Consider the following 26,477-nt stretch of genomic DNA (forward strand, 5'->3'; position numbering starts at 1 on the left):
CAATACAGAAATGTTTAGAATCAGTTGTTGAATCTCCTAAAATGGTCAAACTCCAGGCCGGAGACCTTCTAATTGAAGCTTCCAAGCCAAGTCATTCAGAAAAATTGTTAAAATTAACAACATTTAACAATATTCCAGTGTCAGTTACACCCCATAACACTTGAAACACCTCTAAAAGAGTTATCAGCGAATGGAACTAACTTGCTGTCTCTGAAGAAGAAATAATACAAGAGCTCAATGAACAAAAAGTGACTCATGCACAAAAAATTATGATAAAAAAAAAAGATAGCAACCTACTGCCAACCAGGCCCATTTTGACGTTCAGTGCTCCGACTCTTCCATCTTCTGTTAAAGCAGGTTACTTAAACTGCAAGATTTGGCCTTACATCCCGAATCCCATTCGCTGCTTTAAGTGCCAGAAATATGACCATTTTCAGATGGCATGCCACCCATGAAAATCCAGTGTGTTAACAAATTGCTTGATTAGGCCTAGATTGATATAGAGTATTAGTATTAGCCATATAGTGCAAGGAAGCCAGAAGCTTTGCCATTCCAGACAAAAAATAAATAAAGTGTTAATAAATAAACAAAAATATTTTTGTTTATTTATTAATACTTTATTTAAAATAAAAATAAAAAAAAATAAATAAAAATGTAAAAATTAATAAATAATAAAAATATAAAGAAAGATCTAAAAAACAAAAAATATATAACAAGGTAGATAAGAAAATAGAGTTTCCTTCCTCATTTAGGTAACTGTCCAGTTAACCGTTGAATTTCTCTAACTCTCAGCCCAAGTTACTCACTGAGGTCACTTGTTCTAGTAATCAACACCTCACTGCTAAAAGAAAACTTCCTGCAATCCAGACTAAACCTCTTCCCCTATAATTTGAATTTCTGCCTCGTTCTGGAATCATATTTAACCCCAGGAGCTCACACCTGGTGAGTATGGGCTTGGAACACCCAGGGTCCTGAATTGGATATCATCATTCTTCTCTTTCTTGGTGATTCCCTTCTATTTCTCTCTCTCTCTCTCTCTCTCTCTCTCTCTCTCTCTCTCTCTCTCTCAGGGTAACTCAGGAATTTTTTTTTTTTTGGCTGGTGCAGCATAAGCCTCAGGCTTCCTTGCACCATATAGCTAATAATAATAATAATAATAATAACTGTAAAAATTTTGCCTCCATTCATTTTACTATTCCCTCCCAGAGCCATGCAGACTTCAGTCAAGTTTCCTCTAAAGTATCTGGTTGCAAAGCTCTGTAACTCACATCAAATTCTTTCCTCATATGGTTGCTTTTTGCACATCCAATAAGAATCCCAGACTCTTAATCCCCACAGACATTCCATTTATACTGATCATTCTCTAGCACATGCTTCAGATTTCTTTTAGTCTTCTTTAATCTGAACAGAAATCAACACAGCTTTCAAACTTTTACTTGAACTGTCTATGAAAAGCACCAGTCTTCTGGATTGTGACTGATAATACTTAACTACTTTATTCATAAAATTAATTGTGTGCATAATTGACATTTTTCCCTCCTATTTGTGGAAGTCTCACAGCTGAGATCCAGTAGATGTCCATCTTTTAAATGAAATTTTAGGAGTTCTTCATTGGATTTGACTAATCTCAGGCTCCTCACTAAGTCTTCCGATTTTTTCATTTTTCACTGAATTCATTATCCAATTCTGAAGACTTTTCTGGGAAATGGATTGGGAATTAGCAGGTCATTATTACGTGGCACTAGAGCAATAGAAGATGATATGTTGGAATACACTACAGCTTTTTGATCCATAGACTTTTTAAACTTTGAACTGCAAAACTATCACCAGCTTGATTTTGCTTCACCTTTCTAACCTATATAATATCCACAAAAGTAGCAGAATGAGTCTGGAGACAACTTACACCTTCCTTTGGTAGCCACAGTAAATTGCCAAACCAAAAAAAAACCATCAAATTATTTTTTATAAGTAGCTTATAGACCTAGTCAGGATCATTAGTTTATTCTGAATTGAGACAGCGAGTGGAAGTTAATTAATACTTAAGTGTCTGTAGATTTACCGTTCGTAACTTGCGTCATTGTTATACGATACAACATTATACCCCGAACTAGATAGCATTATTATGGTATAGTATGTTTAGTATAGTATATAATATAATATTGTCAGTTAATCAGCAAAATCTATTAATTTTGTTAAACTTCGTGGTCAATTAATTTAAATTGTACTTTTAACTAAATACATATAATGACTTAGATTACAAATGTAACGTAAGTAATTAATATATAACTTGATACGGAAGTTATAAATGGAACTTGTAGATAATATTTGATACTGAAAAATATATATAGCATTATAACTGTGTTGGGATACAAGTTTAGGGTTATAATTTTGTACTGAAATTGAAATTTTATTGAAATTAAATCGAAATCATGACTCAGACCCGAGCAACAAAGCAAAAGGCTCAAGCTAATGGGAGTGCTGTGGCTCAGAGGAGAACTGAGGGGGGGGGGCAATTGCCCTCTGAATCACAGCCTTTTAAAATGCACTGCTTGCGTGATCTTTGTGGAGTAATCAAGTATTGCCATGGGGGATATCTTTGTGTGTGCGCGATGCAAGGGGTGTAACGAAATCAGGCGACAACTCAGCATTGTTATGGGCCTATATGAGAGCTTGAAGGACAGGGTGGATGCCCTTGAAGGATCTAAAGTGAGGGCCCATCAAGCTCTCAGCTGCCCACATCAATGCCAGAGCTTGCACTTGGTCATCACGCAACACAGCCACAACCCCAAGGCAGAATGCGCTGGTCCCACAGGAACGGTTAGTTGTTGGTGACTCTATTGTCAGGAAAATGGGGAACATGCTTTGTAAAAAGGATAGGTGGAATAGGACCAGGGTATGACTGCCAGGGAAAGGCCTCCGTAGCCGAGTGGGCAGGAGCGGAAGTGCAGTAGCCACACACTCTTTGAGTAGACCGGGGTTCAAGCCCCTGACTGCTGAATACGGTCGATCTGCCAACCCGCACTGGACCAGCGTGGTAGATTATGGTCCATTTCCCTCAACATGAATTGTTGAGGAGGCTTCCCTCCTGCAGTGGGTTGATAATGGCTGCACTTTACTTTTTTTTATGACTGCCAGGGGCAAAGGTTGATGACGTTGTAGAGCGGATATCATCTTTTAAGGGCACAAAAGGTGATATAGTTGTATACATTGGCACAAATGATATTAAGAGTAGGAGACCGGCAGAATTACTTAACAAGTACAGGTCACCAACTGGAATTTTTGAGTGACCAACCCACAAATTCCAGTCAATATCTGGGAAATTAAAATCCCCCATTATAAGTCTCTCTGATTTACTGGCCCACTCTATTTCCCTGTACAGTTTTTTATTATACTCATCAGAGTCATTAGGCCTATATCACACTCCTACTCTCAATTTTGATCTCCCAATGCTTATGTCACACCAAATTGACTCGCCACTGCACTGTCCAGCGATGTCGACTGGCTTTACTTCCTTGGATTTTATGTGTTTCTTAACTAATAGCATAACCCCTCCTCCCTTACTATCCTGTCTATCCTTTCTGTAGACGTACTCCCCAAATTCCAGTTCTCCATTCCTTATATCTGTGTGACACCACGTCTCTGATATCCCAACAATATCTGCCTTTGATGTGAGCAATACATCAATTTCATCAAATTTATTTACAAACTCCTAGCATTGGTGTACACGCAGGTATACATGCACCTGTTTCTATTTTTACCTATCCTAACACAACCCATGTGTTTACTTGTACTGCAATGACTCTCAGCAGTCTCTGAAATATCCTGCATCTTGTTTTCCAGGCTTCTGCTCACATCAATAGAAGCAGTGCAAGAATCACTTTCACCTCTGCCAGTGGCTACTGTTAATCTATTAGCAGTTTCCCGACCCCTAAGCAAGCAATTTCCCGACCTACCTAACACTGCCTCGATAGCATCAGCTAATATTCTTGCACCATTTCTATTTAAGTGTATCCCATCCCTGTAGAAGCAGTCCCTCCTGTTAACAAGTACAGACCAGGCTGAAAAAAAATTCTATCCCTTCAGCCTTGCACAATCTTTCCAGGGCCGAATTGATCGACAAGGCTCTCATGTCACTCCCTCATATACATCATATACTCCCTCCTATCGTGTCTGGGCAGAATCGGAGACACTTTCAAATTCAACCCTAATTCACGGCTTTTTTTCAACAGTGACCTGTACTTGTTAAATAATTCTTCCGGTCTCCTACTCTTAATATCATTAGTGCCAACTTGTACAACTATATCACCTTTTGTGCCCTTAAAAGATGATATCCGCTCTACAAGGTCATCAATCTTTGCCCCTGGCAGACATACCCTGATCCTGTTCCACCTATCCTTTTTACAAAGCATGTTCCCCTGTTTCCCTGACAGTCGAGTCACCAACAACTACTAGTTCCTGTGGGACCAGCACATTCTGCCTTGGGGATTGCGGCTGTGTTGTCTGATGACCAAGTGCAAGCTCTGGCATTGGTGTGGGCAGCTGAGAGCTTGATGGGCCCCTCACTTTTAATCCTTCGAGGGCATCCACCCTGTCCTTCAAGCTCTCATATAGGTCCATAACAACGCTGAGTTGTCGCCTGATTTCGTTCCACTGCTTGCATCGCACACACACAAAGACATCCCCCATGGCAATATCATGTCCCGTACCCGATTGCTCCGCAAACATCATGCAAGCAGTGCATTTTAAAAGGCTGTGATTCAGAGGACAACTGCCCCCCCCCCCCTCAGTTCTCCTCTAAGCCACAGCACTCCCATTAGCTTGAGCCTTTTGCTTTGCTGCTCTGGTCTGAGTCATGATTTCGATTTAATTTCAATAAAATTTCAATTTCAGTACAAAATTATAACCCTAAACTTGTATCCCAACACAGTTATAACACTATATATTTTTTTCAGTATCAAGTATTATCTACGAGTTCCCTTTATATAACTTCTGTATCAAGTTATGTATTAATTAATTATGTTATGTTTGTAATCTAAGTCGTTATATGTATTTAGTTAAAAGTATAATTTAATTGACAATGAAGTTTAACAAAATTAATAGATTTTACTGATTAATTGACAATATTATATTATATACTATCCTATACTGAAGCTATCTAGTTCAGGATATAACATTGTATCATACAACAAATGTGACAAGCCACAAACGGCAAATCTACGGACACTTAAGTATCAATCAACTTCCAAATCTCGCTGTCTCAATTCAGAACAAACTAACGATCCGAACTAGGTCTATAAGCTACTTATAGAAAATAATTTGATGTAACAATTGGTCAATAAAGCGGCTAAAAATGGCTAAAAAACTTCTCGTTCAGCGGAGCTGCAACTTGTGACACGTGGATATGACACCCTTACCGATACTTTTATGCAATTACAAGGCCAAGTAAAGAATAAATACATCAGATTAATCAAGAAATTACAAAATAATGCTATATTACTAAATTTAAATCAAAATTTTTAGAAAAACAATAATTTCAAATCAATAAATTATAAAATCCACTTAGCGGTTTTGAACACGTCTGGCTCCCACTAGCCTCGTCAGCAGACTCCAAATAATAATGGAAAATGAAGTTTAACATTGATAAATGCAAATACTGCATATGGATAGCAGTAACCTCAGCTAACATACCAACATTTTCTATCAGGGTGATAGAAAATGAAAAAGACCTTGTTTGTTTGTTATTTGGTTTTTAGGAGCATTAGCAACTAAGGTCATATTGTTCCAGTATATGCGGTGGCCATTCCCTGACCTTTTTGCATCCTCTGTATTTGGTGGTGACGGGCTCGAACCACGGTCTAATCAAGAAGCATGTGCTACGCACTGCTGCTCCTTCCCACCTGGCTACGTATACGCAGAAAAAGACCTAGGGATAATTGTGCAATCAGATATAGTAATAGTGGCATGTGATGCAAGAAAGCAAGCGTATGAGCTTATGTAGCATCAGCCAAAAAAAAATTCACACAACCATTCCTTCTAAATATTTGTCCAGTTCATCCTTGAATTTATTTAAGCTATCAATTTCCACAACGACAGATGGAAGTTTGTTCCAGCAATTAACCACCTGCTGGCTAAAGGCAAATTTCCGCACATCTATTCTACAAGTCTTTCCTAATCTGAGCAAGTGGAAGAATCTCATCAGAATTCAGCGTGCTCAACCCATTCAAGACCTTATGCACCTCAATCAGATCACCTCGCAGGTCACTTGTCTCCAGCAGCTGCAGTTTGCAGAACTTAAGCCTTTCTTGGTAAGAGGATCCTTCATTCCCCCACCAATCTTGTTGCCCTTCTGTGTACACACTCAAGCAAATCTACATTTTTTTTTTTTTTATGTAAACCCCAAACACGAGAGGTATTAGAACCTATAGTACTTAGTACCGTGCTTGGGTTGGAGGTTGAGAAGATGAAAGAAGATATTTGTTGACATTGGACTGAACTTCTGTAGACTGTAATTTTCAGGAAATACGTATGAAGGAAGGTTGTTCCAGAAAACGGCAGTTGAATGAATAAACGAGGAAGATGAAAAGTTGGTTCTGTGAGTTTGAAGTTGGACAGTAAATGGATGTTGGCTGGTGGCGGCATGTGTTCAGACTGTTTTGAAAGAGAGAGCAGGAATTATAGACGCCAATTCAGACGAACAGTGCCCATGGAAGTATCTGTAGAAGAGGCATGCAGCAAAAACAGTATGTCTATGACACAGTGAGTGGAGAGACTCTGTTAGAGTTGAATCATTAATAAACCTAACTGCCGTCTTCTGAATGGAATCAAGAAGCCTGAGAGAGGTTTTGGGAGCACCACCCCAGATGTGGGAACAATATTCCATGGCAGGGCAGATTTGCGATTTATACAGAGTGAGCAGCTGTTTGGAAGAAACGTAATGCCGAGAGCGAAAGAGAAAACCAAGTTTTTTAGATGCAGAGGAAGCAATATTTGTAATGTGCTTGTGCCAAGAGAGATTAGAAGTCAGGGTAATCCCCAAAAGAGATATATCATTTTGCCTAGAAATCGGAGTGTCACTAAAGATAAGCATAGGAACAGAAGAACCCCTTTTGTGAAATATAAGACAAGACTGAGTTTTAGAAGGATTGAAATCAACTAAGTTGTCTTTGCCCCACTGGAGAATTACCTGGAGATCGGCATTTAAGGAATTTCTAGTGAATATTCGAGAAGTTGAAGCTGATTGAGCAGAGCAAGGTATCTCAAAATAGAAAGTGGAATGCAATGTGCTATCATCGGCAAAACTATGGATAGGATTTCCAGTCAATGGAAGAAGGTCATTAATATACAAGAGTAAAGGAGTGGGGGAAAGAACTGAACCTTGGGGACACCGGCATTAGTAGAGAAGTTAGAAGACAGACAGCTATCTACCATCACCCTCAGTGAGCGATCAGAGAGAAAACTGGATAACCAATTACTAAAAACAGTTGGCAAACCATAAGATGGAATCTTGTTTAGAAGACCTTAATGCCAAACATGATCGAAAGCCTTTGAGATGTCAAGAGCAACTACTTGTGTTTCCCCGATCCTTTCCATTGAATTAGTCCATAAATGGGTAACATAATCCAGAATATCACCAGTGGATCGACACTGACGGAATCCATACTGGTGATCGTTGATCAGACGGAAGATATCTGGGTAGTTTAAGAGTTGGTATTTAATTGATTTCCCCCATTACTTTAGAAAGAGTAGAAGTAATTGCAATGGGACGATAATTGGATGGGAGGGATTTGTCACCCTTTTTAGGAACTGCCTGGATATGAGCAAATTTCCAAGAAGAAGTAAAAACACCTTTGGAATAAGAATGTGAAAAAAGGTGGCAAAGAATAGGAGTAAGTTCAGGAGCACAGGTTTTGAGAACAAGTGGAAAAATACCATTGGGACCTGGAGCTTTCTTAGCATCCAGATTCTTCAAAATCCTTCTGACATCCTTTTGATGGAAGACCACAGGAGGCATGGAATGGAGTGTGTTGGGAATGGTGGGAGGTGTTTGACCAAGATCATTAATACATGAGTTGGAAGAAAAATGGAATGCATCCTAAAATGAGGCCTCCAGACCTGCCTGCACGCAGCACTCAAGGTGTGACCATTGCCTTATACAAAGGGAAATCACCTCCTTTTCCCTGCTAGGAAAAGTCCTGTATTGACAAGACTTCATGACCTGCTCTTGCAGCCTGTCTGCATTGCTCAGAAAACTTCATATTTGACTGCACAATTACTCCCAGGTCTTTTTTATTTTCTACCACCTTAAGTGTATTAACACGCAATTGGTACATTCCTCTGGGGTTACTTCTACCCATATGCAGTACTTTGCATTTGTCAATGTTAAACTTCAGTTGCCACTTCTCAGTCCATCTGCCCAAATTTTCTAGATCTTGTTGCAATAGCACACTGCCATTACTGTCATTAACAACCCTGCCAACCTTTGTATCATCTGCAAACTTTGACACTAAGCCTGGTATACCTTCATCAATATCATTGATGAATATATAAAACAGCAGTGGGCCAAACACCGAACCCTGTGGAACTCCACTAATAACATTAGTCCACGAAGAGCAGCATCCAATGATTACCACCCTCTGTCTTCTCCCACTCAACCACCCTTTTATCCATTGTAGCAATTTATCCTTAATATTCACAAAGGAGGATCAAAGGCTGACACAAGTAATTATAGACCTGTGAGTTTAACTTCTGTTCCAGGAAGATTAATGGAGGCACTAGTTAAAGAAGCACTGCAGGATGATTAGACAAGACTTCAGTTATAGCTCGGACACAGCATGGTTTTGTTAAGGGAAAGTCTTGCCTGACCAATTTGATTGGATACTATGATGTAGTCACAAAAGAACTGGATGTAGGGAATAACTTTGATATTATATATTTGGATCTTAGAAAGGCTTTTGATACTGTTGCACATGGAAGACTGCTGCACAAATTGGAGCAGTGTGACATTGGAGGCAAATTGCTGCTGTGGATAAAGGGGTGGCTGAGGAGGAGAAGTCAGAGAGTGGTAATCAATGGACACTGCTCGTCGTGGACTAATGTTATTAGTAGAGTCCCTCAATGTTGGGTCCATTATTGTTTTCTGTATTCATAAATGATATTGATGATGGTATATCAAGCTTAGAGTCGAAGTTTGCAGACTATACAAAGGTAGGCAGGGTTGTCAAGGACACTACTGACACTATGCTGCTGCAACGGGATCTGGAAAGATTGAGCAGATGGGCTGATAGGTGGCAAATTAAGTTTAACATTGACAAATGTAAAGTACTACACATGGGAAACAGCAACCCCAGAGCAACGTATCAACTCTGTGGTACTACACTGACAGTGGTAGAGAATGAAAGGGACCTGGGGGTGGTTGTGCAGGTTGATATGAAGTTCTCTGAGCAGTGCAGACGGGCTGCAAGAGTAGCTCATGGTGTATTGTCAATGATATATAGGAATTTTTCTAGCAGGGATAAGGAGGTGATTATTCCCTTGTATAAGGCAATGGTCAGGCCTCACCTAAAGTACTGTATACAGGTCTGGAGGCCTAATTTCAAGAAGGATGTAGAGATGCTGGAACAAGTACAGAGAACGGCAACAAGATTAGTGAATGGAACAAAGGGGTGCTCTTACGAAGAAAGGCTTAAGTTTTGCAAATTACAATGTCTGGAGACTAGGCACCTGCGAGGTAATCTGATAGAGGTGTATAAAGCCTTGAATGGTTTGAGCATGCTCAATGCTGATGGGATTTTTCCTCTCGCTCAGAATAATTACCTGAGAGGGCATAAATTCAAATTGAAGAAAGACAGATGTAGGATAGACGGGCGGAAATTTGCCTTTAGCCAGCGGGTGGTTGGTTGCTGGAACAGACTTCCATCCCTTGTCGTGGAAGTTGATAGCCTAAATAAGTTTAAGGCTCAGCTGGACAGGTATTTTGAACAAACAGAGGGGTGAAGTGGAAGTGGTTTTTTTTTTGGCTGATGCTGCATAAGCTTGCTTTCTTGCATCAAAAATACCTCTACTAATGCTAAAAATGCTAATGCTAATACTAATACCATTCTGCTCCAATTTGTAAGTAGTCTCCCATGCGCAACAATGTCAAAAGCTTTCCTGAAATCTAAGTATATGATATCAAAATTATTTTTTGCATCTATGAACAATGCAGAGGCCAGCTCATGGGGTTTTGTCCATGATATTCAGAATTTTACTAGCAGGAATAAGGAGGTGATTATCAAGTTGTATAAGGCAATTGTCAGGCTACATATTGAGTGCTGCATACAGGTCTGTAGGCCTCATTTTAGGAAGGATGTAGAGTTGCTGGAACAAATACAGAGAAAGGCAATGAGATTGGTGAGGGGAACAAATGAAGCCTTCCCTGGTAAGAGTACCAGGGAAGGCTTCATTTCTTCAATGAATGGATTGACCAAGCTCAGTGCTGATGGGATTCTTTCTATTGCTCAGACTACTCACATGAAGGGGCATAAATGGAAATTGAGGAAGGACAGTTACAGAACAGATGTGCGAAAGTTTGCCTTTAGCCAGCAGATGGTCGATTTCTGGAACAAACTTCCATCTGTTGTTGTGGAAACTGATAACCTAAATAAATTCAAGAAAGAACTACAAGTACTGAATGGAATGGATAGGTGAAATGGGGTGTTTTTTTGTTTGGTTTTTTTTCATTAGTGCTGTATAAGCTTGCTTTCTTGCATCATTTGCCAATACTAATATAGTCATCATTTGCAGTACAAAAAATCCTTTTAAGTACCACCACCAACAGTGTGATGGCATATGTCACCTCATGATTGAAACAAAAATCAGCATTCTGTTACAGTTTCGCACCAGATATTTAGACAGTTCTATGCATTCCACATTTGTTAAGTAGGTGTATGTAGGCACACTATAGCGCCAGCAGCTTATGTACCCTAAACCCCCATAACACACACATAGGTGTATGTAAGAGATATAGCAAAGTGGTGTAACAATTATTAAAATTTCTAAAAGTAAAGTACCCTGACTTCTGTATATATGAAAGTATGTTCCTAACAATATCTGATAAAGATAAGACGGATTGAGACCAAATTTTCAACATATGTTTTATTGGTTCTGCTACAGTATTAGGCCCAGTTACTTCCTTCTTTCCTCTCCCCTCCCCTCCCCAAATAAAAATCTGTATATATATATATATATATATATATATATATAAATGAAACTATGGTTGGGATGTTCTGGCATTACTGGAAAAGTGAAGGCCAGATCTGATTGAAGTTCAATAGATCTCCTTCTCCTCTACAAAATAAATTACTGTAAATTTAGAACAGCAACTCTGATTCTTTGCAGTATTTCAGGATTTATTTAGAATAACCTTAACTCTGCAGTCATGGTGACCCTAATTGCTAAATTCATAGTGACACTACACATGAACTTTCTTTTTAATTACTGTTGGAAAAGTTTATGGGATTTTAACTTCTGCTTTAAGTAGGACAATATTTCATCTTTTCTTAATGGATTTCAATACTTATTGTTATGCATTTTTTTAGTTTTAAGTAAACTAATTAAATATTTAAAAAATGCCGTGTTTCTTACACCTTTTATTTTCAAACAAAAAAATATTAATTCTGTTGAAATTAAAAATAAAAAAAAAACAAAATATGCAGGCATAAAATATAAAGATTAAGCTAGTCTCTTCCAGTTTAAAAAACAATTACATATGCAATATTTAAAACATGCACATCACATATGCATATAATTTGCTTATTATACATATAAATAGTTTAAAAAGTTTTTAAAAATATGAATATATTAGATGCTAATTATTCATCTCCATTTTCAATTTTTTTAAAAATTTATTTCAAATTTGGCATGGTTTGAAGTGCCAAAAATTTGAATATTATGTATGTCACTAAATCTCTATTGGTTTATTATTTTTACTTTCTGTGTTTCCATGTTTATTATTCAGAAATAATGAATATTTAAAAAAGACATAGTTTACAACTGTTAGAATCTGTTATTAATGTAATGATCGTGTTGGAGAGTTTTATAAATAATGAACTAGAAACAAAGAAACACATAATTCTAAGCTTTGTAGCATCAGTAGCAGTCAGTTTCCTGCACTAGTGTTACTACAAGTTAAAAGTAGAACAAAAGTGGTAGGGTTGTGCCTGTGAGGTGCATCCATGCTATAATTCTGAGAAAATGATAAATAAAAATTCAAAAGAACACATCACGTTAAAATTGTCAATATTTAGAGAAGGTACACAAAATCACAGATTTTTATCTTCAGCCAACAATTAACACGGGCTTGCTATTTTCGAGGTACCTGACAGGTTAGTGCCAACGGTGCAAGGTAAAGAATGTGTGCACTAAATTTCACATATATAGGTTAGCCCATTTTTCCTATATACCCGTCTTCCCTTAGGTAGTACTGCTAATCACATCCCATTTCACAGCTAACCATCATATAGCAAAGTATTGAAATTCGGGTTTACTTTTTGAGAACAGTGTAGAAATTTTTGATAATTGAATGCCCCTCCAATGAATCAAATAATGCATTACTTAACCTGTTTACTAAATCTAACTTTAGTAAATAGGTTAGGAATTTTAAACTTCACCTAGTATTGTGGAATCAGATTGTTAGAATAAATTAAAGAACGGTAATAAATAAATTATTAGAAGAGATAGGCAAATGAAGTGGGTTAAAACCGGTTTTTTTTTTTTTTTTTTTTCTGTTTGATGTGGTACAAGCTTGCTTCTTTGCACATTATTTTGCAAATACTAATACTAATTCTATTACTAGCAGAATACAGACTTCCTCTTGCCTGGTGATATCATGTAGCAACTAAGGCCAAGTAAACAAACATTCTGTTTGATCAACAGCTATAAGCTAATATAATATGTAAGGAGGAATGGAGTATCAATGAATGGTGCAGATTCAGATAGCCCTTAGAAATTGACAGAAATAGGCCATAAAACCCGAAAAAGGCATCAGAACAGTGGTATAGGTCCCATCAGTCTGCATTGAATACTGCCAATAATGATTTCAGAGAAACTACAGGATCTGATATTAGTATATGGACAATACAGAGCTTCTATGATCAAATTTTACAGAAGAGCTGCACTACACAAACTACAACGTCACACTGTACAATGCAGTGTTGACTTGGTTGGTTGGTTAATCAGTTGTCCTTCCTAGAACATGACATGCATGGCTGGCTATGCAGAGATGTTACAGCACAGATGATCAGCTGATTGTAAGGTTATCCTGAATGGGGAAACTGCCTAGACAGAAGTACAAACAGAGACATGTACAGATGTAACTAAAGGAAAGTTCTGATTGGTTTGTGATGAGAATAATTATTGAGAAAACAAAGGTAATGAGACTGGGAAGAGAAAGATGTGAGCAAAATACTGAAATAGGAGAAGAGAGAATAGAACAGGTTAGCAAGTATAGGTACTCAGAAAGCCCAATAGTGAAAGAAGCAAAGATCAGCAAATAGAACAAAGTATAAGAATAGCAATGGGTGAAAAAAGCTTTTGAGAAATAAAGATTTATGTGGGAGGTTAAGAATTGGTGTAAGGAAACGTTTGGTATGATATCTGGTATGAAATGTGTTTCTTTATGAATCAGAGACACAGACATTAAGAATGGAAGAGATCAGAAGATTGGATATTTTGAGATGTGGGTGTGGAGGAGAATGGAAAAGATTAGATAGGTTGATAAAGTGAGAAAGGAGTTTTTGAGAAGGGTTAGTTAGAAGAGATGTTTGACTTAATAAACAAAGGTAGAAGAGAAATTGAGTAGACATGAGTTGTGAGCTGAGAGATTGATGAAGGGAAAATATGAGAGATACTGGGGTAACTTTGATTGATGAATTAGAAGAGATGGTAGATATGGAGATGAAGAGGAGGGATAAAGATAGGATGTTATGGAGAAGTGGTTGTTGTGTTGAGTGCTTGGTGTGCTGCCCTTGCCAGAACACTTGATGACACACAAACACACACAGTATATTGATATTTTTGGCAATTTTGTTTTTCCTACTCTGTGACTCAGTATGGGGAGAGCCATTTTCTCTTTCAACATGGTTTTGCACCATACTGCACAACTTGTAGTGATTTGGTTTGAAGCTATGGGCAGCAAAATCTTCATTGCCTGCATAGATTTCAGATCGTAATCCATCCCCCTCACTGAACACTTTTGAGATGAACTGGAATGTTGGCTTCAAACCAGGCCAGTGGCACTTGAAATCAGTAGTTGAATTGGCTGCGTGTTGAAGGAGGAAAGAACCAAAATATCGCCCTCCTAGGATGGGCTGATATGCTGTCAAATATGGTATAAATAAAAGAGTCTTTGAAACATCAAGCCTCCTATCACTTTTGATAGTATAGTGTATACTGTATATATATATATATATATATATATAAAGTGGAAGATAAGGGCATCTTTTGTTAGGAACTAGTGAACTGAGTCATCTGTATTTTTAAACATACTTTGAAGACATTTAATATGTTATTCTCTATCTCCCATCTTCAACCAGCTGTCAGCTTCAGTCCTGTTGAGAATGGCCATACAGGCTCTGGTCCTACCACAAGCCGAATTTCAGTTTCTTCTCATATTGACCATCCTGAAGATCCAAAAGACAAAAATGACATTGATGTTTTATTGGAACAGAATAAAAGTAAGTATATGTTCACCAAACATATTCAAATTTGTAGTCTAGTTTATAAATCTTAACTTATTTAATCGTTTGTGGTCCAATGTCATGGCTGCCGCAATGGTTCGTGTTGCCGATTATGAAATTTTTTGTTTTTTTGCTGTGCTGGTATAATTTTGTACAGTCATCTATTTAAACTTCATATAAATAATACAAAAAACTAGATTAATGTTTATATTCAGTTGTTAGCAGCAGTTGTTTTTTTTTTTTTTTTCATTTTAGAAATTAGAGTATCTTATACTCTGTGTTAGTAGTGAAGTACAGGTAACCCTCGTATAACATGGTTATTAGGTTCCTATACAATGTCATGTGCAAAGCCGTGTTATATGGGACTAAGTACAAAAAATACACCATTCTAGATTTCATGTATCTTCTGCTCTCTTTAAAAAATCAGTAATCTGGGTTTGTTTGCTTTTGCTTAATAAATCTTTGTGACTTTTCATATGGAACGAAGCATTTTTGAAGCTCCATTTTGAACTTTGGGCCCCTTTCATTCAAGAATCTGCATTCAAAAAAGAAGATTCTAATTGCTCGGCTAACATTATGCCTTTCCCTATGCTTTTTAGTGTAAAATTTGAAAGTTTTAGAATTTTCATCTGTGCTATCATCCTCTGAATTGATTTGGTTTTACCTCCGATGCCATTTGCACCAAATCTGCTATGCCAGCTTCTTTTTGCACCAGTGATTCTTGAACATCTTCAGTAATCAAAGTAATCATATCTTTAATTTTTTTTAGGAGCGTCGGCGACTAAGGCCATGATACTCCGTGTATATTGTCTATAAATTGCGTGTGTCCTGAGGTCGATTTTCTGTTTTGCTGGATGAAAAGCCATGCTACCCGAGCCCGACTAACTCAGCCACATTGTGAAAAAGACCCATAAAAATTCCTACCTTCATCGATGGGATTCGAACTCAGATCTTTTTCACCCGGTGTGGGGAGGAGGGCAATTCTGTCAACTGTGCTACCTACGAGGGGCTTCAGTAGTCATATCATCAAGACCTTCCCCTCCTAGCAAATTCTACTATCATAGCAACTGTATCAGAACCATAGTGAAAAAGCTTTGATTCTTATACAGTTCACAATCGAGAAATGTTTCCATGCCTCCATTACTTCAATAGATTCTGAATCATTTTTTTCCAAAATCCATTGTAACGACTTTCTGACGTAATGAGTTTTGAAGGTGGATATAACTGTGGCGGTAGGAACATAACCAGTGGCATAGCTACCATGTAGGCAGGCAAGGCAATTGCCTCCAGGCCCTTTAGAGGCCTGCCGTCTTTGGCTGTCTCCTGTTTTTGCAATTTTCATTAAGTAGGGGCCCAAACATGTTCTTTGCCTCTGGGCCCGAAAAAGGGTTGAAGTTATGTTCAGTAGCTACGCTACTGAACATAACTTCAACATTTGCATGACTTAAATCTTTTGGATGGCCTGGTGTGCTATCCAATAGTAATAAAACTTTGAATTCTAGATTTTTCCACAAGTTCAACAAGTACAAGTTCAATAGCACAGAATGTAACATGAGGATTTCCCAACAAAATAAAATACAGGGATTTCTCAATAATTTTTTTTTTGACTAGCGAGTCAACAGCGGGAATTCAAAAAGAGTGGATATGTTGAAAAATTACAGCCAACATAATAGCAGAGTTCCTCCTGCACAAAAGTTCAAAAATACCCTGTTATGCAAGGTTTGCCGAAATTCTCTAACCGTGTTAGAGCGAAACTGTGTTATATAAGTACCATGTTGTGCGAGGATTGCCGCAATTTATCAATCGCGTTAGAGCAAAACCATGGTGTAGAAATACTGTGTTATACGGGGGTTGCCTGTATTTACAAATAGTGTCAGCACCTTGCACCAAATAAGAAAGTTCTTTCTGGATGAAGGTTATCAAGTTCAGATGCAGATGACAGATTGAATTCCATTCTCATTTTGTGATGAAGTATGAGAATTTAAATAAGAAGAAAGACTGTGCAGTATATAGTGACAGAAATATTAAAAGTGAGAGAAAAGAAACATCTGTATTGTGAGACTTGTTCCTCTAAACAGGATTACAGGATTTTGAGTTTCAAGAACTACTACACACTAAAATAATATAAATGATAAACATTTAAAATATCCAAAGAGTTCATAAATAATTTAATCTGCAGTTTTATGTCGGCTCACGCAAACCCAACAGTAAATAATTTTTGAACATCACATTTCAAGTAGTCTCTTTTTTTAGACCTCTACTGCATATACAAAAGATACCAAAAATATTCTGGATTGCAAAAGGTTAACAAGGTACTGATATGTTAATTTGCTATATCATTGGCTCCTGTTAAAGTATTTACTATTTATGGGAGTGTCCACTTTAGCATTAGTAGAGGCATATGATGCAAGAAAGCAAGCTTATGCATCATCAGCCAAAAAAAACCAACACACTTCTATTTCACACCACCATTCGTTCGAAATACCTGTCCAGCTGAGCCTTAAATTTATTTAGGCTATCAACTTCCACAACAAGGGATGGAGGTCTGTTCCACCAACCAAACGTAGGGGCGCCTCCATAGCCAGGTGGGAAGGAGCAGCAGTGCGTAGCACAGGCTTCTTGATTAGACCGGGGTTCGAGCCCCTCACCACCAAATACGGAGGATGCGGAAAGGTCAGGGAATGACCACCGCATATCCCGGAGCAATATGGCCTTAGTTGCTAATGCTCCTAAAAACCAAATAACAAACAAACAAACCAAACGTAGGTAGTAGATGACTTTCCTTTCATCAACCAGTGAAATACCACCACTTTGCTTGTTGGAGGCTTGAAGTGGTGAAACCCATGTTTAGTCTCTAGAGCAAAGTTTCCGGCATCCCCCTCCCCCCATACTTCTCCTTCAACCCATGCATGGTACTAAGTACTATAGGTTTTGATACCTTTCGTGTTTGGGGTTTTCATAAAAAAAAAAAAAAAAAACTACGGGGTGGCTAAAGGCAAATTTCCGCACATCTATCCTACATCCGTCTTTCCTCAATTTGAATTTATGCCCTCTCAGGTGATTATTCTCAGCAAGAGAAAGAATCCCATCGGCATTGAGCATGCTCAAACCATTCAAGGCTTTATACACCTCTATCAGATCACTTCTCCGGTGCCTAGTCTCCAGACACTATAATTTGCAAACCTTAAACCTTTCTTCGTAAGAGCAACCCTTTGTTCCATTCACTAATCTTGTTGCCCTTCTCTGTACTCGTTCCATCAGCTCTACATCCTTCTTGAAATGAGGCCTCCAGACCTTTTTTCAGTACTCAAGGTGTGGCCTGACCATTGCCTTATACAAGGGAATAATCACCTCCTTATCCCTGCTAGAAAAATTCCTGTATATCATTGACAAGACCCCCATGAGCTACTCTTGCAGCCCATCTGCACTGCTCAGAGAACTTCATATCTGCCTGCACAATAATCCCCAGGTCCTTTTCATTCTCTGCCACTGTCAGTGTAGTACCACAGAGTTGATACGTTGCTCTGGGGTTGCTGTTTCCCATATGTAGTACTTTACATTTGTCAAAGTTAAACTTCAATAGCCACCTTTCAGCCAATCTGCTCAACCTTTCCAGATCCTGTTCCAGCAGCATAGCATCAGTAGTGTCCTTAACAACATTGCTTACCTTTGTATCGTCTGCAAACTTGGACATTAAGCTTGATATACCATCATCAATATCATTTATAAATACAGAAAACACTGAACCCTGACGGACTCCACTAATAACATTAGTCCACGATGAGCAGTGTCAATTTATTAACACTCTCTGTCTTCTTCTCTCAACCACCACTGTATCTATAGCAGCAATTTGCCTCCAAAACCACACTGCTCCAATTTGTGCAGCAGTCTTCATGTGCTACAGTATCAAAAGCCTTTCTAAGTTATTCTCTGCATCCAGTTCTTTTGTGACTGCATCATAGTATCCAATCAAATTGGTCAGGCAAGACTTTCCCTTAACAAAACCATGCTGTGTCCGAGCTATAACTGAAGTCTTGTCTAGATGATCCTGCAGTGCTTCTTTAACCAGGGCCTCTATTAATTTTCCTGGAACAGAAGTTAAACTCACAGGTATATAATTACTTGTGTCAGCCTTTGATCCTCCTTTGTGAATTGGGGTCATATTTGCACATCTCCAGTCCATGGGGTACCTCACCTGAGTCCAAGGAAGCTCTCATAATTATGGTTAAGGGTTTGCTTAATTCCTTTGATGCCTCCTTTAATAAAACTGGATAGATTCCTTCCACCCCAGGTGCCTTTCTTGTGTTTATCTTCAACAATTTCTCCTCCACTTTACTCTCAGTTATTACAAGATTCTCTAGCTTACTGCCAGAGTTGAATACACCTCTGGCATTCCCCTTGCTGAATAACTCCTCATGTGTGAATGTCGATGCAAAATATTCATTTAGTTTGTTAGCTACCTGAGCAGGATCATCAACAGTTGAACCATCGATATCAAGTGGACCAATCTGATTCATCTCCCTCCTTCTAGAGTTTGCATAGGTAAAGAACTCTTTGCTGATTTTCTTTGCATCCTTTTCAAAAAAGATGTCTCGTAATCTGCCTTCGCCTGCCTAACCTCCTTTGTAACTTGGTTACAGATCAGCTTATATCTATCATAGGCTTCTGTGTCACATGTTAATTTATATGTATCCCATGCATTTTTCTTCTCTAACATATGTCTCATTACTTCATCTGACATCCATTTAGGCCTAAACCTTGAACAATATTTCTTAGTTGGTATGTAAAGCCTAGTAGCTTCCAACATACGTTCTTTGAATGCTTCCCATTTTGAATTTGCTGTTGGTAACATCATCAGTTGGTCACACTGTATAGAATTTAAATACTGTCTCAGACCATCGTAGTCGCCTTTATGAAAGCAAAAACCCTTTCCTTTACCCTTGATGGTAGTTACCTCTTTGAGTAAATCCCACTTCAGCACACTGTGATCACTGCCACCTAGTGGTTCCTTTATCTGCAGATTCTTACTGCATGAAGAATCACTACTGATAATCAGATCAAGAGTTTTACTCCCTCTAGGTGCCTCCCGAACATGCTGATGTAGAAAACAACCATCCAATAAATCCACAAAAGCCTTGCTAGTGTTTGAGTGACCAATCCACAAATTCCAGTCAATATCTAAGAAATTAAAATCCCCCATTATAAGACTCTCTGATTTTCTGGCCCGCTCTGTTTCCCTGTACAGTTTCTTATTATACTCATCAGAATCATTAGGCCTATAGCACACTCCTACTCTCAATTTTGATCTCCCAATGCTTATGTCACACCAAACTGACTCGACACTGCACTGTCCAGCGATCTCGACTGGCTTCACTTCCTTGGATTTTATGTGTTTCTTAACTAATAGCATAACCCCTCCTCCCTTCCTATCCTGTCTGTTCTTTCTGTACACATTGTACTCCCCAAATTCCAGTTCTGCATTCCTTATATCTGTGTGACACACCACATCTCTGATATCCCAACAATATCTGCCTTTGATGTTTTGAGCAATACCTCAAATTCATTAAATTTATTTACCAAACTCCTAGCATTGGTGTACACACAAGTATACATGCACCTGTTCCTATTCTTAGCTACCCTAACACAACCCATGTGTTTACTTATACCGCAATGACTCCCAGCAGTCTCTGAAATATCCTGCATTCTGTTTTCCAGGCTGCTGCTCATTCCATGCTTACATGCACACAGTCTCTCCTATCATTTCATTAGTTTTGTTTTTTTATACTACTTCTCAAACCAATTTTAAACTGTTTTCTCTAACTATTCATTGGTGGGTAGCAAGGATATTGTTAACTTTATTTGAATTTTTGAATATCTGTTTCAATATTATGATTGATAAAGCATGTGAGAACATCTGAAAGCTACTGATACCCTATATATTTTTAAGCTTCTATTCATTTTGTTATGTTGAATATACCTATGGTCAGTCCATTCTTATTCTAGTCTTATATATTCCTATATTAAACAGTTTGAAAGCTGTTTAATATAAGAAAATAAAATTGTAGTGTTTTTTTTTTTTTTTTATGTAAACCCCAAACACAAGAGGTATTAGAACCTATAGTACTTAGTACCGTGCTTGGGTTGGAGGTTGAGAAGACGAAAGAAGATATTTGTTGACATTGGACTTGAACTTCTGTAGACTGTAATTTTCAGGAAATATGTATGAAGGAAGGTTGTTCCAGAAAACGGCAGTTGAATGAATAAACAAGAAAGATGAAAAGTTGGTTCTGTGAGTTTGAAGCTGGACAGTAAATGGATGCTGGCTGTTGGCCGCATGTGTTCAGACTATTTTGAAAGAGAGAGAGAGAGACCGGGAATTATAGAAGCCAATTCAGAAGAACAGTGCCCATGGAAGTATCTGTAGAAGAGGCATGCAGCAGAAACAGTACATCTATGAGAGAGCAAGTGGAGAGACTCTGTTAGAGATGAATCATTAATTAACCTAACTGCCATCTTCTGAATGGAATCAAGAAGCCTGAGAGAGGTTTTGGGGGCACCACCCCAGATGTGGGAACAATATTCCATGGCAGGGCGGATTTGCAATTGATACAGAGTGAGTAGCTGTTTGGAAGAAAAGTTATGCCGAGAGCGAAAGAGAAAACAAAATTTTTTAGATGCAGAGGAAGCAATATTTGTAATGTGCTTGTACCAAGAGAGATTAGAAATCAGGTTAATCCCCAAAAGAGATATATCATTATGTCTAGCAATCGGAGTGTCACTAAAGATAAGAATAGGAGCAGAAGAATCCTTTTTGCAAGAAATAAGACAAGACTGAATTTTAAAAGGGTTGAAATCAACTAAGTTGTCTTTGCCCCACCAGAGAATTACCTAAAGATTGGCATTTAAGGAATTGGTAGCAGATTTTCGAGAAGTTGAAGCTGATTGAGCAGGACAGGGTTTCTCAAAATGGAAAGTGGAATGCAATATGCTATCATCGGCAAAACTATGGATAGGATTTCCATTCAATGGAAGAAGGTCATTAATATACAAAAGGAAAAGAGTGGGGGAAAGAACTGAACCTAGGGGGACACCGGCATTAGTAGAGAAGTTAGAAGACAGAGAGCCATCTACCATCACCCTCAGTGAGCGATCAGAGAGAAAACTGGATAACCAATTACTAAAACAATTACCCTTTTTTGGAACTGGCTGGATATGAGCAAATTTCCAAGCAGAAGTAAAAACACCTTTGGAATAAGAAAGTGAAAAAAGGCGGCAAAGAATAGGAGTAAGTTCAGGAGCACAGGTTTTGAGAACAAGTGGAGAAATACCATCGGGACCTGGAGCTTTCTTAGCATCAAGATTTGTCAAAATCTTTCCGACATCCTTTTGACGGAAGACCACAGGAGGCATTGAATGGAGCATGTTGGGAATGGTGGGAGGTGTTTTACCAAGATCATTAATACATGAGTTGGAAGAAAAATGGGATGCTAGCAGGTCAGCTTTATCCTTAGCTGAAGTGACAACAGAACCATCTGGTTTGGTCAGAGGTGGGGGCAGAGATGGGCAAAAGTTGTAGCCAATAGCTTAGGCAAGAGATCAGAATGCTTGGCTACCATTAGAGCAAGAAGCAAGTTTTCTACTCTTAGCCTGTTCAAACTCTAGTTTGGACTGATTAATAATTGTTTTACAATTGTTGCGAGCTTTGGTGTAGGTAGAAAATGAAACTGAAGAATTAGAAACAAGCCAATTACAATATGCAACATTCTTCTCTTGAACAGCCTTAGCACATTTATTGGAAAACCAAGGTTTAGATAAAGGACGAGATTTTAAACTGCAGTTTGGAATAAAGGATTCCATTCCTGCAAGAATAATTTCACTGACACGATCTGAGCAAACATGTGACATCAGAAGTTTTGAAACAGTAATCCGACCAAGCAAAAGAAGAAAAGAAATCTCACAGGTCATCCCATTTTACATTCTTGTAATGCCAAACAGCACGAGGTTGGGAATAGCCATGAGATTGGAGAAGAGACAATCACCAAGTTGTGATCTGAAGTGCCTAAAGGACCTCTCACTTCGACCGTGTACTTAGAAGGGTTGTTTGTGAGAAAAAAGATCAAGCATGTTGGCTATATGATTAGGATTGTCCAGTATTCTTGTAGGTAAATGAACAATCTATGCAAGGTCATTAGTAATTGCAAAAGCCTCAGCATCTCAACCAGCTGGGTCAGTGTGACTAGAAAACACAAGCCAGCTGGAGTTGTGAACGTTAAAATCACCAAGGAAAATTACCTCACTGTTAGGAAAGTTGGACTGGAGAAAGTCAAGTTGCAAAGAGAGGAAGTCAAAGAGCTCCAAGTGATTAGTGGAGTTGGGAGAACGGTAGAGACAACAGATGAATTTGACACAATGAGGTAGAGAGATTTTAGGCCAGAGAAGATTAAAGAAAGGAGATTCCAAATTGCCAAGTCTCTTACATGGAATATCAGAACGGACATATGCACAAGTACCACCTTTGAGGGCGAAAGGAATCATACAGCGAATAATTTGGGCATCTGAGATGAGCAGTAGTTGAATCAACCGATAACTAAGATTCTGTCAGAAAAAGCACATGGGGTTTGGCAGACCACAAGTGGAAATGGACATCGTTGAGATTAGAATTGAGACCACGTATATTTGTGAAATGAATTAGGAAGTGCTTGAGAGGTTTAGATCTTTTCACAGATACGCTTGCTCTATTAGTTCGATGATTCATGGTATGTTCAATAGTAAGAAAACGTGGGTAGGACACGTTGTATGAAGTAGTCAAATTTTTGGATATGGCATACACATGGTAAGAATATACCCAGATCCTGACATAACGTGGCCTCGACAATGCTTCCCGGATACACATTACTCGGACTCCCTCCAGTCACTATCTGGCAGAGTAGAGGTAGCAAAATTATACACTAGCTGATCCGGAAGCCTCCTAGAGAGTTACCAATAGGTTCAGTCCAGTGTACTAACTAGCGGCCAGCCTGCGAACACTGTTTTAGAGCTGTACCCTCGAAATGTAAGGAATATGGGATCTCGCTACGATGTTCATCATAACCTCAAAAGTCATCAGTCATACTGCATGATGGAAGGGATAGGGAAGGGTTGACCGGAACTTAGCTCTTGAGACTAAACATGGGTTCCACCACTTCAAGCCTCCAATAAGCAAAGTGGTGGTATTGCCCCACTCCTAGGTAGCAAGTACAGCTTGTCTGACATATCTGAGAGAATGTCTGTGACAAACTCTAGGATCTATATATAGGGTGATTCAGGAGGAACAGTAAATATTTATTTGAATCAGAAGGGATGAATCAGATTGGTCCACTGGATGTTGATGGTTCAACAGTTGAGGATCCAGCTCAGGTGGCTAACAATCTAAACGAGTATTTTGCATCTACATTCACACATGAGGAGTTATTCAGGAAGGGGAATGTCGTAGGTGAAGTAAACATTGGCAGTGAGCTAGATGATTTTCTAATAACTGAGAGGAAAGTGGAGGAGAAATTGTTGAGGATAAACATAAAAAAGGCACCCGGGGTGGATGGGATCTATCCAGTTATATTAAAGGAGGCAGCAAAGGAAGTAAGCAAACCCCTAGCCATAATTATGAGAGCTTCTTTGGACTCAGGGGAGGTACCCATGGACTGGAGATGTGCAAATGTAACCCCAATTCACAAAGGAGGATCAAAGGCTGACACAAGTAATTATAGACCTGTTAGTTTAACTTCGGTTCCAGGAAAATTAATGGAGGCACTGGTTAAAGAAGCACTGCAGGATCATCTGGACAAGAATTCAATTATAGCTCAGACACAGCATGGGTTTGTTAAGGGCAGGTCTTGTCTGACCAATTTGATTGGATACAATGATGTAGTCACAAAAGAACTGGATGCAGGGAATAACTTTGATATTATATATTTGGATCTTAGAAAGGCTTTTGATACTGTTGCGCATGGAAGACTGCTGCACAAATTGGAGAAGTGTGGCATTCGAGGCAAATTGCTGCTATGGATAAAGGGATGGTTGAGTGGCAGAAGACAGAGAGTGGTAATCAATGGACACTGCTCAACGTGGACTCATGTTATTAGTGGAGTTCCTCAGGGTTCAGTGTTGGGTCCATTGTTGTTTTCTGTATTTATAAATGATATTGATGATGGTGTATCAGGCTTAATGTCCAAGTTTGCAGACGATACAAAGGTTGGCAGGGTTGTTAAGGACACTACTGATACTATGCTGCTGCAACAGGATCTGGAAAGGTTGAGCAGATGGGCTGAGAGGTGGCAAATGAAGTTTAACATTGACAAATGTAAAGTACTACATATGGGAAACAGTAACCCCAGATCAACGTATCAACTCTGTGGTACTACGCTGACAGTGGTAGAGAATGAAAAGGACCTGGGGGTAATTGTGCAGGCAGATATGAAGTTCTCTGAGCAGTGCAGACGAGCTGCAAGAGTAGCTCATGGTGTCTTGTCAATGATATACAGGAATTTTTCTAGCAGGGACAGGGATGTGATTATTCCCTTGTATAAGGCATTGGTCAGGCCACACCTTGAGTACTGTATACAGGTCTGGAGGCCTCATATCAAGTAGGATGTAGAGCTGCTGGAATGAGTACAGAGAAGGGCAACAAGATTAGTGAATGGAATAAAGGGTTGCTCTTACGAAGAAAGGCTTAAGTTTTGCAAATTACAGAGCCTGGAGACTAGGCATCGCCGAGGTGATCTGATAGAGGTGTACAAGGCTTTGAATGGCTTGAGCATGCTCAATGCCGATGGGATTCTTCCTCTTGCTCAGAATAATCACCTGAGAGGGCATAAATTCAAATTGAGGAAGGACGGATGTCGGATAGATGTGCGGAAATTCGCCTTTAGCCAGCGGGCAGTTGGTTTGTGGAATAGACTTCCATCGCTTGTTGTGGAAGTTGATAGCCTAAACAAATTTAAGGCTCAGCTGGACAGGTATTTTGAACGAATTGAGGGGTGAAATGGGAGTAGTGGTTGTTTTTTTTTTTTTTTTTTTTGGCTGATGCTGAATAAGCTTGCTTTCTTGCATCATATGCCTCTACTAATGCTAATGCTAATGTAAGGAATATGGGATCTCACTACGATGTTCATCATAACCTCAAAAGTCATCAATCATACTGCATGATGGAAGGGATAGGGAAGGGTTGACCGGAACTTAGCTCTTGAGACTAAACATGGGTTCCACCACTTCAAGCCTCCAATAAGCAAAGTGGTGGTATTGCCCCACTCCTAGGTAGCAAGTACAGCTTGTCTGACATATCTGAGAGAATGTCTGTGACAACCTCTAGGATCTGTATATAGAGTGATTCAGGAGGAACAGTAAATATTTTGGGAGGTTATAGTATCAATTATTCTGAGTAAAAAAGTTCAAATAAACATGTGTCCAATTCTAAATGGATATGGAGATACAGCTGTTTGAAACTGGCATGCACAAAGGCATTGTGAGAGGTATTAAAGAATGTTAAATGACTTATTGTTTGTATTTATTGGCTTTTTGAATGAAACAAAATGCAAAAAATCGACAGATTTTTTACAGTTTACAATAAATCTTCGAAAATTCCACTGCCAACCTCAATTCACTCTGCAACTCTTGTGGTAATATGACATGTTGTTCTTCTGAGGTCTTCTTGGGATTCCTTTATGAGGGCAGCAGTATCCAAAAAAATGCAAGCGAGCAATTTATCTCTTGTATTCACCTTTTCTTTGT

At 38.7% G+C, this 26,477-nt stretch overlaps 1 protein-coding gene across 1 annotated transcript in view; it reads left to right on the forward strand.

Annotated features, from left to right (window-relative positions):
• LOC150081798 (axotactin-like) overlaps positions 1-26,477 on the forward strand; it is a 638,696-nt gene that overhangs the window by 601,560 nt on the left and 10,659 nt on the right. The window contains exon 31 of the mRNA XM_090378896.1: positions 14,571-14,711. Coding sequence (XP_090235022.1) covers positions 14,571-14,711 — 141 coding nt within the window. The remainder of the gene's footprint in view (positions 1-14,570; positions 14,712-26,477) is intronic.

The sequence above is a fragment of the Mastigoproctus giganteus genome, chromosome 8 (genome assembly GCF_048544385.1).
Source record: "Mastigoproctus giganteus isolate SK-2022 chromosome 8, ASM4854438v1, whole genome shotgun sequence".
Lineage (NCBI taxonomy): Eukaryota > Metazoa > Arthropoda > Arachnida > Uropygi > Thelyphonidae > Mastigoproctus > Mastigoproctus giganteus.